Here is a 21,848-nt window from a genome sequence, read left to right on the forward strand (position 1 = left end):
TGAGAAAGTTTGCCTTATTTTGGAAAATATGGGAAAAAACCCCTAAAAGTCATAGAATCTTAAGGAAAATCACACCATTGCATTCAGCGTATCAGAGAACCCTAGAGAAAAAATTTCAAGCTCTTATCTATAAAAATTTCGAATTTCGTATTTTTTTTTCCAGAAGACAGATCACGGGTGCGTGTTTATTTGTTTGATTGTTTTTTCTTTTCTTTTCCCCAGGGGTCATCGTATCGACCAAACAGTCCTAGAATACCACAAAAGGGCTCATTCTAACGGAGATGAAAAGTTCTAGTGCCCTTTTTAAGTAACCAAAAAAATTGGAGGGCACCTAGGCCCCCCCACACTCATTTTTCCCCAAAGTCAACAGATCAAAATTTTGAGATAGCCATTTTGTTCCGCATAGTCAAAAACCATAAATCTATGTCTTTGGGAAATGACTTACTCCCCCACAGTCCCTGGGAGAGGGGTTGCAAGTTACAAACTTTGACCATTGTTTACATAGAGTAATGGTTATTGGGAAGTGTACAGACGTTTTCAGGAGGATTTTTTTAGTTTGGGGGGTGGGGTTGAGGGAGGGGGCTATGTGGGAGGATCTTTCATTGGAGAAATATGTCATGGGGGAAGAGAAATTCGGGCGCAGGATTTTCTAGCATTACTATAAAAAACAATGAAAAAATAACATGAAATTTTTTTTTTTCAATGAAAGTAAGAGTAACATTACAACTTAAATGAACAGAGATTACTACGCATATGACAGGTTCTAAAAATACTTTAGTATAAAGAGCGAGGTATTTAGGAGGAGATAAATACCTCGCTCTTTATACTAAAGTATTTTTAGTAATTTCAACTATTTGTTCTACGGCCTTTCGGATTCAGGGGTCATTCTTAAATAATCGGGACAAAACTTAAGCTTTAGTGTAAAGAGCAAGGTATTAAAGAGGGGACAAACCCCCTCATATACATAATAAAAATATAAGAATATAGAAGTTTGTTACGTAAGTTATTCTTAAGTTACGTATATTTTTTACTAATAAAATGTTCGTTAAAAGTTCTAGTTGCCTTTTTAAGTAACCGAAAAATTGGAGGGCAACTAGGCCTCCTTCCTCACCCCTTATTTCTCAAAATCGTCTGATCAAAACTAAGAGAAAGCCGTTTAGCCAAAAAAAGAATTAATATGCAAATTTCATTAATAATTTATGTTCGGAGAGCCAAAATCAAACATTATGACATTAATCAAACATATATTATTAGACTATCCTTAATATTGGGCTTTACAACCCCTAAAAAAGGTTCATAGTTACCAAAAAGTTGATTTTAACTGTAGACACGGAATCAATTTTTACATTTCTCTTTCCAGGGACCTTACGTCCGATTTTACGACGGATTATATTGCTCTTCGTTCTGAAATAGAGGGCAATGTAAGTATAATTTTTCTTTTTTTTTGCTATTTTTGAAACAATTGTTTTGTGTTAACTTTAAATTCTTGTCTATCCAAATTGAAATAAATAGGACAAACTAAGAAAAATATTATAGAAATAAATAGGACCAGCGTGATCATAGTGATCAAGAGTTGAGAAGAATGAGTAAAATACATAGTATCTCACAGCCTTTTTTTTAATTATTGAAGGATTTTATGATTAAAATAATTTGAATGATTTGAATTAAATTTGACACATACGCCAGGCTCATGCCAAGCACTAGACACATTTTGGCATTGGATCTTCTACTATTATGGAGTCATCGTGTTTAACGAGTTGGTCGAAAGTCTTCAGTCTGGGAGTTATAAATATGTAAAAAAAATTACTTAGCAAGACAACTGTGGTTTCAAACAACCACACACTTTTAAGATTCAAGAATATGTTGTAGGAGAAGAAGGCAGCAATGAAGATTTTTAATGAAGATTTTGGAAAATAGTATGATTTTATTTGAAATTATTTTAATTATTTCAAGGTATCAATGAAAAAAGGAGTGATAGAAATGATAATTTCGTCAAAGTTTGGAGTATTATCTCTCTTCTCAAGCATAACAGAGAAATGTCCGAAACTATATAAGAATGCTATGAAGAAAACTTTTTTCTTCATAGAGAAAAAATATTATTATAGAATATTTTGACTCTATAATACTTGGATTCTTTCTCTCAACTCTTCTTTTTAAAACAGTAAAAGACTTTAGCGTAAAGAGCGGGGCGTTGATGAGGAAGCAGCCCCTTTCATATACGAAGTAACTTCTGTTCGTTTTAAGTTTTAATGTCGCTCCTTACTTTCAGTTGAAAAAACTTGTTTTTTTTTAATTTAATTTCTGAACGTTTTTGAATCAATGCATGTTTTGATTTAGGCTCTCCGCAGAGAAATAATTAAAACGAAATTTGCATATTTTTTTTTTTTTTTTTGGGCTATATGGCTTTCTCATAATTTTGATCGGATGATTTTGAGAAAAAAGAGCGGGGGGAGGAAGCCTAGTTGCCCTCCAATTTTTTGGTTAATAAAAAAGGCAACTAGAACTTTTAATTTTTTACGAATCTTTTTATTAGTAAAAGATATACGTAACTTATAAACTAGCTTACGTAAAGAATTTTTTATTCTCATGTTTTTATTACACATATGAGAGGGTTCGCCCCCTCGTCAGTACCTCTCTCTTTACACTAAATCTTAAATTTTGGCCCAATTCATTAAGAATGATCCCTGAATCACAAAAGCCGTAGAATAAATAGTTGACATTACTAAAAATACTTTAGCGTAAAGAGCGAGGTATTAGGAGGAGGTGAGCCCCTCATATGGGTAATAATTTCTGTTCGTTTTAAGTTTTAATGCTGCTCCTTACTTCCAGCTGAAAAAACTTTTTCATATTTATTTTTTCATTTTTTTTTAAATAATGCTTGTAAATCCTGCGCTCCCTTCATGGAAATTTTCTTCCCCCATGACAAATTCCTCGATGGAAAGTTCCCCCAGTATATCCCCCTCTTTTCAACCCCTCCCCCCCAACTAAAAAATCCTCCTGAAAACACCTGTACACTTCCCAATAACCATTACTATATGTAAGCACTGGTCAAAGTTTGTAACTTGTAGCCCCTCCCACTGGGACTGTGGAGGAGTAAGTCGTCCCCAAAGACATAGTTATAAGGTTTTTCGACTACGCTGAATAAAATGGCAATCTCAGAATTTTGATCCATTGACTTTGGGAAAATAATTAGCGTGGGAGGGGGCCTAGGTGCCCTCCAATTTTTTGGTCACCTAAAAAGGGCACTAGAACTTTTCATTTCCGTTAGAATGAGCCCTCTCGCAACATTCTAGGACAACTGGGTCGATACGATCACCCCTGGGAAAAAGAAAAAAAAAAAAACAAACAAATAAACACGCATCCGTGATCTGCCTTCTGGCAAAAAAATACAAAATTCCACATTTTTGTAGATAGGAGCTTGAAACTTCTACAGTAGGGCTCTCTGATACGCTGAATCTGATGGTGTAATTTTTGTTAAGATTCTATGACTTTAGGGGGTTTTTTCCCCTATTTTCTAAAATAACACAAATTTTCTCAGGCTCGTAACTTTTGGTGCGTAAGACTAAACTTGATGAAACTTATATATTTAAAATCAGCATTAAAATGCGATTCTTTTGATGTAGCTATTGGTATCAAAATTCCATTTTTTAGAGTTTTTGTTTCTATTGAGCCGGGTCGCTCCTTACTACAGTTCGTTACCACGAACTGTTTGATAACAATCCAGCGTTGCTAGAGCAGTTTTGACCGAAATTCATCTCCTGTTCACTCTCCTATTCTGTAATTATAAAATGCAACTGGGCATTGTTTGAATCAAAAGTTATTTAACGTTGAAAAATAAAGTTGAAAAAGTTGAAAAAAGTTGAAAAAACTGGTAATGATCTGAAGGCATAAAATCCAGTTTACGCTTCGTTCTTTGTAAAATTTCATTCCAGACTTTAGTGTTAGGTGTTTTTTCCCTTGGACTATACTAACTGTTTACATATATCAAATTAATAAAATTAACCAAAATAATAAATATCACAATTATTTAATATTCTTCACTTCGTTGTAGCTATGACTGCAAGCAAGAGGAACTAGTCAAAATAAGAAGGTTTAACATTCCTTTTCCTTTCATGTCCATCAAGACAAATTTTCTTTTCGTTGGTATCGTTTATGGACTTCCCAAGAAATATCAGTTGTGCCGTTTACCCCAAAACTGTTCCTACAGAGACTTTAAATATTGATTAAATTTCTTTGGATTTTTCAGTTTGACAACGATTTGTTTGCCAACATCAGTCACATTTCCTACTTTGGCCTCTTTGAAATAGGCTCTGATTTGACGGTGACAGTATTTTTCTATATAAACGTTCAGGCAGATGGAGAAAATCCCGCTGATATTTCTGGGCTGTTTGAGGACATAGAGAACAGACTTGGTCATCAATTGAACTCTACTTCATATACTATGGACCTGAGCACTCTCGAGATTACCAAGAGTCTCATTACGTGTTCAACACTTAATATCTGTGCTTCTGGACTTGACAAATACGCATTGTGCAGCAATAATGCTAGTACTAACGTGCCGCAGTGTACCTGTAGTAGGGGGTAAGTTTATCACTTTATTATAGTGATTCGAATGTTACTTAAAAAGTATACTATGATTTTTATTGTGCAGGAAAGCTGCTCGTAAATGAGCCCTTCGTTAATGACTTGTTAGTTAAAACGTATTCGTAAGAATTTTTTGTGCACCACTTTGGTTCTTTAGCATTTTATTTTCGCACTACTTTCTTAGAACATGAATATACTTATTGACATTAAACTTTTGAATTGAGTTTGCTATACCTTATGTCTTACTTCAGATCTAGCATATATAAAAAAAAAACTATATTGTTTCTGATAAGCTTAAGGAACAGTTTCCTTTTGTAAATTTTTTTGTATCGATATAAATCTACCCCTTGGACGTTAAAAGGTTCCTGTTTGAGAAAATTATCCCTTTGACTTTTTTTCCGTTTTATATTTTCCATTTGAAAATTTGTCATTAAAATTTTCCCATTTTAAAAGATACACCTTTGATAGGAGTTTTTATTGACATCTTCAAAAATTGTAGCCATTTCAAGCATAACTTTAATATTTTTAAGTAACTTTATATTTACATGCAAACAATACTAAAACACATTAAAAAGGCAACTTTCCAAAGGAAGAGCTAAGGGCTAAACACTTACAAAAAGGTATGGGTAAGTGGTACTGTTTTATTAGTTTCACCAACTTTAAATCATCCCCTTCTGTCAGTGCTATTTTTTTATTTGTAAAATAATGATAATAACCTATATTTGAAAGTATATCTTATTTGAAAATAATTTATTCTGAAAAGATAATAGTAAATACTGCTTTGTTTTTGGATTTTTTCTCGACATCAGTATATTGATGCAAAAATTGGAAGAGAGTAAGGAATAGCAGAAACTTGCTTTGCTTCCGTAGGTTATGCGAGGAGTTTCCAGTAACAGCAGTATCATTATTAACTATTATATTGATTTATCATATCAATATATTAACTCTTATTATTACCCTAGTATTATATCAACTATTATGGCACTAATTTCAAACACTCTTTTATTCCCGTTAAGTTGCATTGCTTCTCTTATGGAAAATTAAGTGGGTAAATAAGGATTTACGTTAATACAACTAATTTAATATTTATCAAATCAAAAATGAGGTAAAAATTTTTGTTGTGGGTTAGGGGTGGCAAAACTACTTTTGTGTATGATTTTTGCGGTTCTATTCAAGTTTGACTTAACTATTAATTGTAACTCGGGCTGGTATTATGTTTTGCTTATTTAATGAATACAATTTATGTTTTAATTTAATCTTAATCCCAAAAGTACCAAGTATATCGAAGCGACAAATTTTTTACCACCATATTAGGACCAACATTATGACCATCATTTTACAGGCATGACAATAATTGCTGGCCGTCTTTATTTCTATTCATAATTTAAAAATTCTTTTTCGTACGGTTGTGTTTTGTTAGTCACAAACTTATGAACTTAACAAGCCAAGCGAAAAGTTTCACCTCTGTTGCCACACTGAGCCGTGAACAAAAAAAAATAAGCGGAAATTAATTTGGTAATTTCACAATTCTTTCATGTTTATGCAATATAGGCTAGTCCAAACCCTAACAGATCGGTTCATCCTCAAAGCACACTGGTGATCTTCCAATATATTAAATTAAAAAGACGATTTCAACTGAAAGTAATGAGCAAAATTAAAAACTTAACACGATAAGAAATTATTCCATTTATGAGGTGGACTGCCCCCTTCTCAATAACTCATTCTTCCGTCTTAAGGTTTAGAGTACCTTGAGAAGGCTTCTAATTCTAATTAAACAATCCTAGGGTTTCAGGAGTCGTTCCACTTTTCCCACAACTATTCCCTCTTTTTTAAATTCAAAAATCAACGGATCTCGGTGATCCGTTTGAATTTAAAAAAGAGGGAATAGTTGTGCGAAAAGTGGAAGTCATGGCCAATTGTAGAAAAAAGCCAAGACAGATTGTTGAATTAAGTGGGCAGCCCAGTCAAGGGTTAATTTTATCCCTTTGATTGCCGTTGTTACTGTCTGCCATTTATGCTACACCTTTCCGTGCATGTGTGTCCCTTCACAAATGCCAAACTAGAGTCGTACCTGTTGGAGGTTCTCGCTGGGGAACACACGCAGGTTGACTACGGATTAAATTACTTGAAAATTTTCCTCTCATGGCTATCACTCGACAACGCTGAACTAGAGTCAACCCTCTCATGCTAATTCACAGTGGGTTGGGTTCAACCTGTTGGAGGTTCTCTCTCAGGTTAGTTGTGGGAAGTCGTTTGTTCATTTTTGAACAAAAATTCAAGATTTAGCGTAAACAACTAGCTATTCAGGAGGAGATATATTTTTCCATTTCCTTTAAGAATTACTGTTGCTTCTTATTTTCATTTGAAAAAACTAGTTTTTTTATTGTAGTAAATTTTTTCTGTTTTTTTATTTAGTAATTAATTGTTTTAAAGTAATGATGGGAATTTCAACTCCCTCCTCCATGCAAAATTTATCCCAACTAAAAATTGCTCTATGTAAATTTCCCCCTGAAAAATACCTCCACTGAGAAGTTCCCCAAGACAATTTTTTCCAGGCTGTAAATTAAACTTGAACAATCTCCTGGAGAAAGTTCGACTGGAGAACTCTTTTTAGCCTACATTGACTTGAAGAAATATATTTAGTATTTAGTGTCTCATCGTACAAATTCACCGGAGATGAATTTCTTCCAAAGACAATCCCTCTACAAACGAAATCCCCCATATAATGCCAACAGTGCAGAAAATTGTTCCCAAAAAGCTATCTGGAAAATCTCTACATGTAAAATTGAGTTGACAAAGAGAGAGTAAGACAAATAAAAAAATTCGCATAGAAATTTTGGAAAATTTCCCCTTTGTAAAATTTGCCCCAAGAAAGTTCACTCGTGGAAACTGCGCTCTCTAAGAAAAACTATCCTTGTTGAAAATCTCTCAGTAAACCCCCCTCCTTTTCTGAAAAATGTGTATATATATTCCAATGGCATCTTTTTGATCGTATAACCTACGTACCTTCTCAAGACCAGAATATAATTTTGCTTTAGAGAAAATAAATACATTTTAAGTGTTTTCACTTTTTTATTTTCATAAATAAAAATTATCAAAACTTGAAGAATAGTCCATGGTTATTAAACCATGACTATTAAATAGAGGTTATTAAATAGACTATTGGAATAGTCCAATAGTCCTTGACAATCCATGGTTATTTGGTTTTTGTTTTTCAGTAAAGCACAATTTTTTTTTTCCTGTCTTGAGAAGGCACGGCGGTTATCAGCCCTACTCGTGGTTTATTTCTGTTCGTTTTGAGTTTGACTCGGCTATTTATTGTAATTTCGGTTCGTTTGAGTTTCATTTATTTATTGATTGTTATTTGTGGTATTTTCACTCTTGGACGATTTTTTGACTTATTTTTCGGCTCATTCTTGGCTTAGTAAAGCTCTTCACTTTTCCATGAAAACTTGTTTTGTGAAAAAAGTTTTTTAAATTATTTTTTTTTCTTTTTTTATTGACATAGTCTTTTTATGGCAAAAATAATATTGTATATCTTTTTAGTTTTTCTTCTATAAGAATTCATAATACTGGTTGCTATTTGTATGTTGGAGAAACTTTTTCAGCATTTTTTTCATTATTTGTAAATATTGGTTTGTGGTAGTTTTAGGCTTGGAAGATTATTTGAATTTATTTCTGCTCACTTTTGGCTAAATAGAGTTCTTTGCTTTTCTTTGAAAACTTGTTTTGTGGAAACACTTTTTTTAATTAATTATATGTAAACAACAGCTAGATTTCACAATTTACAGCACTTTTACCGAGGAATAAAACTTTCCATTTATGTTCAAATAAGCAGTGGTTCGATATGATTACCCTCAGGGAAAACAAAAAAAAACAACATACAAAAACTTTCACTGTTTTCACAGTTTTTCACTGTTTTAAAAAGTGGAGCTGAGAGAAAGAGTTTAACTTTAGCGTGAAGAGCGGGGCGTTGATGAGGAAGCAGCCCCTTTCATATACGAAGTAATTTCTGTTCGTTTTAAGTTTTAATGTCGCTCCTTACTTTCAGTTAAAAAAACTTGTTTTTTTATTTAAGCTCTTATCAAAGGAGCGATGTGGTTCAATAGTAACCAAAACTCAAGAAACGGAGTCTAGATAATAATAGATATAGCAAAAAAATGGAATTATGATGCTTCTTCAAAATATGTAGAATTCACCAGATTTAATGGAATCTATCGAAAGTTACAAGCCTTAGAAAATTTGCCGAGTTTCTGAAAAAGAGGGAAACACTCCCAAAAATATCAAATAATCTTAATAAGAATCACACAAGCGTATTCAGCATAAGCTATTAACTTTGTCGGTTGTATTGTGCAGTATTGGCTATTGGAAAGCGTGCATACGCTTTCAGGGGGAATTGGCCGGGTAGAGGGGGGAAGGTTGCGCGGGAGGATCTTTTCATAGAGAAATTTTTCATGGGGAAAGAAAATTTTCCATTGAGAGCGAGCCGGATCTCTCAGCATTATTTAAAAAAAGATAAGAAAATAAATATTAAATTGGTATTTTTAACTGAGGGTAAAGAGGGACATTAAAGTTTAATACGAACTGAAATTATTCCGTATATGAAAGGGGCTGTACCTTCCTAAACGCCCCGCTCTTTACGCTAAGGTTTTCTAATTTTTTTTAATGTCGAGTTTTGAGAAAGATTCAAACTTTTTTTTTCACGAATTTACCTCCCAGGTTTTCCTATTTTTTTTTATAATGTATATGTTTGCCTAAGTTTCCATTTGACCAACTCCAGGAATCAGATTTCATTTTTAACTGCCATGGCTCTTCTCAGCCTGCTTTAAATCTTAAGGTTTTCGTATTTGTTTTGAAAGTTCTTATTTCAATAGGATTTTTGGCCTGTTTTTGTGTTATTACTATTTTGCAAAATAGAAGCGTAAATAAAATTCTCAAATAAAAATTAGGTAGTTTTTTTGGTAATTTCTTTCGAATCTTGAAGCAAGATTCAGAAGTATCTAATAAACAAATAATTCACTTATTTTTTTTGTATTTGACTGTTTCCTAATTTGACAGAAATTATTTAAATTAAGATAATATTGACAAAATTTATTTGCGTATCAGAAACATAACTTGACTGATTGTTCGAAGTACAATACACAATTGTTCAAAATACAAAAAAAAAAAAATAAGAAGAAAAAATTCTAAAAATTTATTAGTTCACATTTCAATGTTAGAATTAGAAAAGAAAATTGTTTTAAACAGATTTGAATCCCATCTAAGTCACCTGACTTTATAGTCAAACAGTTCGTGGTAACGAACTAGTAAGGAGCGACCCGGCTCAATAGTAACAAGAAAAACGGGATTTTGACACTAAGTGGTACATCAAAACAATTGGATTTTTATGCTGATTTTAAATTTATAAGTTTCACCAAATTTAGTCTTACCCATCAAAAGTTATTAGCATGAGAAAATTTGCCTCATTTTGAAAAATAGGGGGAAATACCCCTTAAACGTCATAGCATCTTAAAGAAAATCACAACATCATATCCAACACATAAAATAACCTCACTGTAGAAGTTACAAGTGCTTATCTATGAAATTGTGGATTTTTTTATTTTTTGCCAGAAGACCGTTCACGAATTAGTGTTTATTTGTTGTTTTTTTTTTCTCTCTTTTTCCCAGGGGTGATCATATCGACAAATGCATCCTAAAATGTCGCGAAAGGGCTCACTCTAATGGAAATTAAAAGTTCTAGTTCCCTTTTTAAGTGACCAAAAACTTGGAGGGCACCTAGAACCCCTACCATGCTAATTGTTTCCCTAAAGTCACCGTATCAAAATTTTGAGATAGTCATTTTGTTCAACATAGTTAGAAAATCTAATAACTATGTATTTGGTGATGACTTACTCCCCCATAGTCCCTGGGGGAGGGTGTGCAAGTCACAAACTTTGACCAATGTCAAGCAGTTTGTGGTAACGAACTGTAGTAAGGAGCGACCCGGCTCAATAGTGACCGAAACTCTAAGAAATGGAATTTTGATACAAATAGTTACATCAAAAGAATCGTATTTTCATACTGAATTTAAATATTTAAATTTCATCAAATTTAGTCTTACCCATCAATAGTTACGAGCCTGAGAATATTTGCCTTATTTTAGAAAATGTGGAAACACACCCCCTAAAATTCATACAATCTTAACTAAAATCACAACTCATAATCACCTCAAAAATCAAAAATCAGAATCAAAAACATCTCAAACAAGTCAAACAAATCAAACAAAAACAAAAACAAATCAGAATCAAAAACCCCTTAAAAATCAGATTCAGCGTATCAAAGAACCCTACTGTAGAAGTTTCAAGCTCCTATATACAAAAAATTAGAATTTCGCATTTTTTGCCAGAAGACGGATCTCGGATGCGTGTTTTTTTTATTTTTTATTTCAGGGATGATTTTTTCGACTCAGTTGTCCTAAAATGTCGCAAGAGGGCTCATTCTAACGGATATCTAATTTTAGTGCCCATTTTAAGTGAGCAAAAAATTGGAGGGCACCTAAGCCCCCTCCCACACTCCTTTGTTCCCCAAAGTCACCGAATCAAAATTCTGAGATAGCCATTTTATTTACCACAGTCGAAAAACCTAATAACTAATAGTTTGGTGACAACTTACTCCCCCATAGTTCCTGTGGGAGGGGCTGCAAGCTACAAACTTTGACCAGTGTTTTCATATAGTAATGGTTAATGCTACTGGCGTTTTCAGTTTTTTTCGCTTTGGGGGAAGATGGGCTATGGGGGAGGAGGTCACGTGGGAGGATCTTTCCATGGAAGAACTTGGCATGGGGGAAGAGAATTTCAATGAAGGGGCGCAGGGTTTTCTAGCATTATTAAAAAAAAAATGAAAAAAGAAATATGAAAAGTTTTTCAACTGAAAATAAGGAGCAGCATTAAAAATTAAAACGAACAGAAATTATTGCGCATATGAGGGATTCACCTCCTCGTAATACCTCCTCTTTACGCTTAAGTATTTTTAGTAATGTCAACTATTTATTCTACGGCCTTTGTGATTCAGAGGTCATTCTTAAGGAATTGGGACAAAATTTAAGCTTTAGTGAAAAAAGCGAGGAACTTACGAGGGGATGAACCCCCTCATATATTTAATAAAAATATGAGAATACAAAATTTCGTTACGTAAGCTAATTTATAAGTTACGTATATCTTTTACTAACAAAATATTCGTAAAAAATTAAAGGTTCTAGTTGCCTTTTCAAATAAACCAAAAAATAGGAGGGCAACTAGGCCTCCTCCCCCGATCCTTTTTGTCAAAATCTGCCAATCAAAACTATGAGAAAGCCATTTATCAAAAAAAAAAATTAATTTACAAATTTCGTTTTAACTAGGCCTATTTAAGTGCGGAGAACCGAAATCAAAACATGTATTAATTCAAAAACGTTGAGAAATTAAATAAAAAAAAACAATTTTTTTTAACTGAAAGTTAAGAGCGACATTAAGACTTAAAACAAACAGAAATTACTCCGTATATGAAAGGGGCTTTTCCTCCTCAACGCCCCGCTCTTTACGATAAAGTTTTTTATTGGTTTAAAAAGTAGAGTTAAGAGAACGAGTCAAAATTTAGCGTAAAGAGTGGGTCGTTTAGGAGGGAAAGCCCTTTCATATACGGAGTAATTTCTTTTCGTTTTGAGTTTTAATGTCACTCCTTACTTTCAGTTAATTTTTTTTTAATTTAATTTACATGTAGAAATGGTTATTGGGAGTGTACAGACGATTTCAGGGATATTTTTTCTGGTAGGCGGAGGGGATTTGAGGAGAGGGAGCTACGTGGAATGATCTTTCCATGGAGAATTTATCATGGGTAAGAGAAATTAAATGAAGGGGGCACAGTATTTTCTAGCATTCTTAAAAAAAAACGATGGAAAAATAAATATGGAAAGGTTTTTTTTTCAACTGGATTTAAGGAGCAGCATTAAAACTTAAAACAAACAGAACTTATTACGCATATGAGGAGGTTCATCGCCTCCTGAATACTTTGCTCTTTACGCTAAAGTATTTTTTGCAATTTCAACTATTTCTTCTACGCCCTTTGTGATTCAGGGGTCATTCTTAAGGAATTCGGATAAGATTTAAGCTTTAGTGTAAAGAGCAAGGTATCAACGAGGGGACGAACCCTCTCATATACGTAATAAAAATATACGAATATAGATACTCGTTACATAATTTAATTTGTAAGCTACGTATATTTATTGCTAATAAAACGTTTGTAAGAAAATTAAAAGTTCTAGTGGCCTTTCTAAGTAACCAAAAAATTGGAGGGCAAATAGGCCTCCACTCCACCCCTTTTTTCTCCAAATCATCCAATTAAAACTATGAGAAAGCCATTTAGCCAGAAAAAATTAGTAAGCTAATTTCATTTTAATTATTCTTGCGCGAAGGGCCAAAATCAAACCATGTATTAGTTCAAAAACATTCAGAAATTAAATGAAAAAGATAAGTTTTTCAACTGAAAGTAACCTGTTTGAACCTGATTAACCAATTTAAACCTTTTTTTATGGCACTTGGTATTAACCAAGTGAAATAAAGCGATCGCAAATTCTTTCGGTCTATCAGTCAGTCGGTCTGTCTGTCTGTCTGTCTGTCGGTTGTCTGTCCCGGTTTTGCTACTTTAGGCACTTTAAAATTTTGCTACTTTACAATTTGGCAGGCCTATCAGGAACCGGACCAGATTAAATTAGAAATAGTGATTTTCCCGATTTGACCATCTGGGGGGAGAGTGGGGGGTATTTTTAACTTACGAACGGTCGATCAGATCTTAATGAAATTTGATGTATAGAAGGATATTGTGTCTCAGAGCTCTTATTTTAAATCTCGACTGGATCTGGTGACATTGGGGGGAGTTGGGGGGGACCTAAAATCTTGGAAAACACTTAAAGTGGAGGGATTGGGATGAAAATTGGTGGGAAAAATAATCACAAGTGCTAGATACGTGATTTACATAACTTGAACGGATTCGCTCTCTTTGGGGTAGGTGGGGGGAGGGTTAATTCTGAAAAATTAGAAAAAATGAGGTATTTTTAACTTACGAACAGGTGATAGGATCTCAATGCAATTTGATATTTAAGGGGAAATCGTGTCTCAAAGCTGTTATTTAAATCCCAACCGGATCTAGAGACATTGGGGGGAGTTTGGGGGAAACCTAAAATCTTGGAAAACGCTTAGAGTGGCGGGATCGGGATGAAACTTGGTGGGAAAAATAGTCAGAAGTCTTAGATACGTGATTGAAATAATAGAAAAAGATCCACTCTATTTGGGGAAATTGGGGGGGGGGAGGATTAACTCTGAAAAATTAAAAAAAATTGCGTATTTTCAACTGACGAAGAATTGATCGAATCTTCATGAAACTTTATATTTGGAAGGACCTCATAACTCATATCTCTTATGTTAAATCTCAACTGGATCCAGCGTCACTGGTGGGGTGGAAGTTGGTGGGGGGTCCGGAAATCTTAAGAAAATACTCAAAGCGGAGACATCAGGATTAAACTGGGTGGGAAGAATAAAAACAAGTCTAAGATACGTGACTGACATAACTGGACCGGTTCCACTCTCTTTGGTGGAGTTGGGGGAGGGGGAGGGTGATTCGGAAAAATGAGGTATTTGTAAATTACGAATGGGTGATCAGTTCTTAATGAAATTTGATATTTAGAAGGATATTGTGCTTTAAAGCTCTTATTTTAAATTCTAACCAGATCCTGTGACATTGGGAGAATTTGGAGGGGGAAACCAGAATTCTTGGAAAACATGGAAATTAGTTTTTTTTTATCTTACGAGTAGGTGATCGGATCTTATTGAAACTTGATATTAAGAAGGACCCTATGTCTCAGATGCTCCATTTTCGACTCGAATTGGATCAGGGGACATAGGGGGTTGGAAGGGGAAAACAGAAATCTTCGAAAACGGTTAGAGTGGAGAGATCGGGATGAAACTTGATGGAAAGAATAGGCACAAGCTCTAGATACGTTATTGACATAATTGGAATATACCCGTTCTCTTTGGAGAAGGTGGGGGATGTTAATTTGGAAAAATTAGAAAAAATGAGGTATTTTTAACTTAAGAACGGGTGACCGGATCTCAATGAAATTTTATATTTAGAAGGAATCAATGTCTCAGAGATCTTTTTTCAAATTTCGGCCATAATTTTTGACGTTGGGGGGAGTTGGAGGTGGAAATCAGAAATCTTGGAAAACGCTTAGAGTGGAGGGATCGGGATGAGGCTTGGTGGGTAGGATAAGCAAATTTCGTAGATAAGTGATTGAAGTAACCGTGCTGGATTCACTCTCTTTGGGGGAGTTGGGGGGTGGGGTTCAGTGCTTTGGGGAGTTTGGTGCTTCTGGACGTGCTAGGATGATGAAAATTGGTACTCGTGTCAGGGAGCTGCACAAATTGACTTGATAAAGTCATATTCCCTGATTCGACCATATAGGGGGATAAAGGGAGAGGAAAAATTAGAAAAAATGAGGTATTTATAACTTACGAGTGGGTGACTAAATCTTAAATGATTTTTGATATTTAGAAGGATATCGTGACTCAGAGCTCTTATTTTAAATCCTGACCGGCATTAAGACTCTGATCTTCCTTTTAAATCAATCTGTTAAATCAATCTGTTTTAAATCAATGATTCTTATAATTTCGTTAGAGCTCATACCATGTGAGCTTTTGGCTCTTCTGGCGTGGTCATAAGTGCCATATGAGCTCTTAGCTCTTGTTTTTTTTCTACGGTTTGTGTTTTGTTAGTCACAAACTTATGACCTTAACAAGCCACACGAAAAATTTCACCTCCGTTGCCACACCGAACCGTGAACAAAAAAAAAGTGAAAATGAATTTTGTAATTTCACAATTCTTTCCTTTCTATGCAATATAAGCTAGTCCAAACCAAAACGGATTGGTTCATCCTCTAAGCACTCAGGTGATCTTCCGATATATTAAATTAAAAAGACAATTTCTACTGAAAATAATGACCAAATTTTAAACTTAACACGAACAGAAATTATTCTATTTATGCGTTGGAATGCCCCCTTCTCCATAACTCATTCTTCAGGCTGAAGGTTTTGAGTATTTTGAGAAAGCTTCTAATTCTAATTAAACAATCCTAGGGTTTCAGGAGTCGTACTGAAAGAAATTGGACAAAAATTTAAGTTTTAGCGTAAACAACTAGCTATTTAGGAGGGGGTATTTTTTTCATACCCTTTAAGAATTACTGTTGCTCCTTATTTTCATTTGAAAAAACTAGTTTTTTATTGTAGTAAATGTTTTCCTTTTTTCTTAGTTATTAATTCTTTTAAAGTAATGCTGTGAATCCCAACTCTCTCCTCCATGCAAAATTTATCCCCATCTAAAAATTGCTTTATGTAAAGTTTCCCCCTGAAAAATCCCTCAACTGAGAAGTTTCCCTAGACAATTTTATCTAGGCTGAAAATTAAACCTGAAAAATTTTCTGGAGAAATTTCCAATGGAAAACTCCTTTTAGCCTACATTCACTTGAAGAAATGTTTTTAATATTTAATGTCACATCGTTCGAATTCACCGAAGATGAATTTCTTCCAAAGACAGTCCTTCTACAAACAAAATCCCCCATATAATGCCAACAGTTCAGGAAATTTTTCCCAAAAAACTATCTAGAAAATCTCCACATGTAAAATTGAGTTGACAAACACAGAGTAAGACAAATAAAAAATTCGTATAGAAATTTTGGGAAATTTCCCCTCTGTAAAAATTGCCCCAGGTAAGTTCTCTCCTAGTAACTGCGATCCCTAAGAAAAACTATACTTGTTGAAAATCTCTCAGTAATCCCCCCCCTTTCCGAAAAATGTGTATATATATTTCAATAGCATTGTTTTTATCGTATAACCTACATACCTTCTCAAGACCAGAATATAGCTTGTGCTTTACAGAAAACAAATACATTTTAAGTATTTCCACTTTTTTACTTTCATAAATAAAAATTATCAAAGCTTGAAGAATAAATTAAAGTCTATCTCAGTTGAACTGACAATCCATGGTTATTTGTTTTTTTGTTTTTCAGTTAAGTGCATTTTTTTTCTGTCTTGAGAAGACAAGGGGGTTATCAGCCCTACTCGTGTTTATATCTGTTCGTTTTGAGTTTGACTCGGCTATTTATTGTAATTTCGATTCGTTTTGAGTTTCATTTATTTATTGATTATGATTTGTAGTATTTTCACTCTTTGACGATTTCTTGACTTAGTTTCGGCCCATTCTTGGCTTAGTGAAGCTCTTCACTTTTCTTTGAAAAACTTGTCTCGTGAAATAGATTTTAAAATTAATTTCTGTTCTTTTTTATTGACTTAGTCTTTTCCATGGAAAAAATAATATTGTATATCTTTTCAGTTTTTTTTTCTATAAGAATTCATAGTATAGGTTGCTATTTGTATGTTGGATAAACTTTTTCAACAATGTTTTTCATTTGTTGTAAATATTAGCCTGTGGTAGTTTTAGGATCGGAAGATTATTTGAATTTATTTCTGCTCACATTTGGCTAAATACAGCTCTTTGCTTTTCTTTAAAAAAACTTGTTTTGTGAAAAATTTTTTTTAATGAATTTTATGTAAGCAACCGCCAAATTTCACAATTTCCAGTGCTTTTACCAAGGAAAACTGGGGGGGGGGGGGGTTACGTTTTCCCCAAAGACATATTTATTGGATTCTTCAACTATGTTGAACAAAACGGCTGTATTAACGTTTTGATCGGATGGGTTTTGGAAGAAAATTCCGTTCTGAACGAAACTTTCAATTTATGTTCAAATAAGCAATCTTCTTATCTTCTAGGCCCAGTGGTTCGATAAGATTACCCTCGGGGAAAACGAAGTAAACCACATACAAACACTTTTGCACGCATCTCTGATTTTTCTTCCGGCAAAAATTAGAGAATTCCACATTTATTCAAATGAGAGCTTAAAATCTCCACAACTGGGCTCTCTGGTATATTGAGTCTATTGATGTGATTTTCTTTAAGATTCCTTGATCTTTAGGGGATGTTTCTCCCCTTTTTGAAAAATCACACAAATTTCTCCCACTCGCAGATTTTTATGGGGAACATTAAACGTAATAAATCTTATCACAAGAGCAATGTGGCTCAATAGTAACCAAAATGGTAAGAAACAGAGTCTAGATAACAATAGATTCACCAAAAGAATGGAATTTTTGTGATTATTCAAAATTATGTAGAATTCACCAGATTTAATGACACCCATCGAAAGTTACAATCCTTAGAAAATTTGCCAACTTTTAGAAAAAAGAGGGAAAAACATCTTTTTAGAAAAACATCTTCAAAAATATCAAGTAATCTTAATAAGAATCGCACCAGCATATTCAGCATACCAGAGAACCGTATTGTAGAGTTTTCATGCTCCTATGTACGAAAGTGTGGAATTTTTGCATTTTCTGCCAGAAGAAAGACCACGGATACGTGTTTATTTGTTTTTATTTACCAGGGACAATAGTATCGAACCAGTGATCTTAGAAGATCAAGAGAGGGCTCATTTAATTGGAAAACAAAAGTTCTAGTGCCCTTTTTAAGTGACCAAAAATATTGGATGGCATCTAGCCACCTTCCTACGCTCAGTTCTTCCCCGAAATTCACCTGATCAAAATTTTGATGTAGCCACTTTTTTACCCTGGTCGAAAACTCTAGTAATTATGTCTCTGAGGATTACCCAATCTCCCACAGTCCCAATGGAAAAGGCTGAAAGCTATGAAATTTTTCTGTTGCACTGTGCAGTATTGGCTATTGGGAAGTATACAGACGTTTTCAGGGGCGATTCTTCTGGTAGAGGGGGGAACGTTACGTGGGAGGATCTTTTCATGGATAAAATTTTCATGAGGAAAGAGAATTTTCCATTGAGGGTGAGCCGGATTTCTGAGCATTATTTAAAAAAAGATAAGAAATTAAATAAAACTAGGTTCTTTTAACTGAAAGTAAAGAGCGACATTAAAACTTAAAACGAACTGAAATTATTCTGTATATGAAAAGGACTGTCCTTTCCTAAACGCCCTGCACTTTACTTTAAAGTCTTTTACTTTTTAACTTTAACTTTTTAACTTACTTTAAACTTTTTCTTCACTGATTTATTCTCCAGGTTTGCATAATTTTTTTCTTATAATGTATATGTTTGGCTAAGTTTCCATTTAACCAATTCCAGAAATCAGATTCATATTTACTATCATGGCTCTTTTCTGCCTGCTTTAAATCTTAAGGTTTTTGTATTTGTTGTGAAAGTTTTTATTTTAATATGATTTTTGGTCAGTTTTTGTGTTAATTCTATTTTACAAAATAGAAGCCTAAATAAAATCCTAAATAAAAATTTGGTAGATTTTCTGATAATTTCTTTCGAATGTTGAAGCAAGATTCAGAACTGTCTAATAAACAAATAATTCACTAATTGTTTTTGTACATTTGACTCCTTTTTAATTTGAAAGAAGTTTATTTACATTAAGATAATATTTATGAAATTTATTTGCGCATCAGAAACATAACTAGATAATTATTCGAAGTACAATCCACAATCGTTCGAAATACAAAAATAAAACAAGAAGGAGAAATTCTAAGAATTTATCAGTTCACTTTTCAATGTTAGAATTAGAAAAGTAAACTGTTTTAAATTGATTTTAATCCTATCTAAGCTCACCTGGTATTCTAGTCTTTAAAGGGCTTGATAAAGGTCTTAGTCTCACTTTTACTTGGGGTAGTTTCTTTTTGTTTTTAAGGTTATTTTTAGTTTTGTTTGCTCATTGATAAAAATTGTAGTTTATTTTCAGTTTGAGTGATTGCCATTTCATCATTTTCGCTTGTTTTAGGTTTAAGAATTGTTCTTTACTTTTCTATGAAAAGTTTTTTCTCGAAATTTTTTGCCTTAAGAAAAACCAACAAATAAAAAAATATTGAAAGTCTTGTTTAAGGTACATTTGTCAACCTAAACCAATCTAGCTCTTGTATATTTAGTAGTTCTTACAGACACGTCAAGGCCGATGAGTTTATGAGTAAATTAAATATAAAAAAAAACAAGTTTTTTTAACGGAAAGTAAGGAGCGACATTAAAACTTAAGACAAACAGAAATTACCTCGTATGTGAAAGGGGCTGCTTCCTCATCAACGCCCCGCTCTTTACGTTAAAGCTTGACTCTTTCTCTTAACTCTGCTTTTTAAAACAGTGAAAAACTTTAGCGTAAAGAGTTTTCTCATAATTTTGATCAAACAATTTTGAGAAAAAAAGGAGCGGGGGAGAAGTCATAGTTGCCCTCCGGTTTTTTTAGTTACTTAGAAAGGCAACTAGAACTTTTAATTTTTTACGAATGTTTTTATTAGTAAAAGATATACGTAACTTAAAAATTAGCATACGTAAAAAAACTTCGGTATTCTCATGTTTTTATTACGTATATGAGGGTGTTCGCCCCCTCGTCAGTACCTCGCTCTTTACACTAAAGCTTAAATTTTGTCCCAATTTCTCAAGAATGACCCCTGAATCACAAAAGCCTTAGAATAAATAGTTGAAATTACTAAAACTACTTTAGCGTAAAGAGTGAGGTATTAGGAGGAGGTGAGCCCATCATATGAATAATAATTTCTATTAGTTTTAAGTGGTTTTACTTTTTCTCCTTACTTTCAGTTGAAAAAACTTTCATATTTATTTTTTCATTGTTTTTTTTTTTAAATTATGCTAGAAAATCCTGCGCTCCCTTCATGAAAATTTTCTTCTCCCATGATAAATTTGACCAAGAAAAGTTCCCCTTACGTATCCCCCTCATAACTAAAACTAAAAAATCCCCCGATAACGTCTGTATACTTCCAAATAACCATTACTATGTGTAAGCACTGGTCAAAGCTTGTAACTTGTAGCCCCTCCCACGGGAAATTTGGGGGAGTAAGTCGTCCCCAAAGACATAGTTATAAAGTTTTTCGACTACGCTGAATAAAATTTCTATCTCTATTTTTATTTGTAAGGTGACTTTGGGAAAATAATTAGCGTGGGAGGGGGCCTAGGTGCCCTCCAATTTTTTCACTGAAAAAGGGCACTAGAACTTTTCATTTCCGTTAGAATGAGCCCTCTGGCAAGATTCTAGGATCACTGGGTCGATAAAATCACCCCTGGGGGAAAAAACCAAAAAAAAAACAAATAAACACGCATCCGTGGTCTGCCTTCTGGCAAAAAATACAAAATTCCACATTTTTATAGATAGGAGCTTGAAACTTCTACAACAACGTTCTCTGATACGCTGAATCTGATGGTGTTATTTTCGTTAAGATTCTATGACTTTTAGGGGGTGTTTTCCCCTATTTCTAAAATAAGGCAAATGTTCGTAACTTATGATGGGTAAGTCTAAACTCAATGAAACTTGTATTATTTTAATACAAGTATTATAATTTTAATACTTTTAATACTTTGTATTATTTAATACATTGTATTTAATACATTGTATTTGTATTGAATATATTGTATTATTTTAATACTTTAAAATGCGATTCTTTTGATGAAACTATTGTTTTAAAAATTTCATTTTTTAGGGTTTTGATTACTATTGAGCCATGTCACTCCTTACCACATTTCGTTACCACGAACTGTTTGATATAAGACATTGCAAGTAATATGAATCCACAATTTTTTTTTATTCATAAGTATATGAAAGTTCTTGTGGGGATGCATATATATATATATATATATATATATATATATATATATATATATATATATATATATATATATATATATATATGTATATATATATATATATATATATATATATATATATATATATATATATATATATATATATATATATATATATATATATATATATATATATATATATATATATATATATATATAGATATATATATATATTTCCTCTAACAACACTACTTTACTATTTACAGAATTACGAAAATGATAATACAGAGAAAACGAGTATGTCATTTTAAGCTTAAGGATAAATTTCAAACTTTACCAGAGAACAAAAAAAAAACAAGTTTTTTTAAATCAAAGTAAGAAGCGACATTAAAACTTAAAACAAACAGAAATTATTCCGTATATGAAAGGGGCTTTTCGTCCTCAACGCCTCGCTCTTTACGCTAAAGTTTGACTTTTTCTCTTAACTCGACGTCTTAAAAATTTAAATAACTGTCACTCCTTACTTTCATTTAAAAAAAAACTTGTTTTTTTTTGTTTAATTTCTGGACGTTTTGAAATTAATGCATTTTTTTAT

At 33.1% G+C, this 21,848-nt stretch overlaps 1 protein-coding gene across 1 annotated transcript in view; it reads left to right on the forward strand.

The window, feature by feature from the left end:
* Nucleotides 1–1,360: 1,360 nt before the first annotated feature.
* The window catches only part of LOC136025439 (fibrillin-2-like), a gene marked incomplete at its 5' end in the record, with an annotated part of 51,994 nt that continues 31,506 nt past the window's right edge, over nt 1,361–21,848 (forward strand). Inside the window, 2 exon segments of the mRNA XM_065701468.1 lie at nt 1,361–1,421; nt 4,247–4,581. Of these exon segments, the coding sequence (XP_065557540.1) occupies nt 4,442–4,581 (140 nt within the window).

Source organism: Artemia franciscana, chromosome 3 (genome assembly GCF_032884065.1).
Source record: "Artemia franciscana chromosome 3, ASM3288406v1, whole genome shotgun sequence".
NCBI classification, from domain to species: Eukaryota; Metazoa; Arthropoda; class Branchiopoda; order Anostraca; family Artemiidae; genus Artemia; species Artemia franciscana.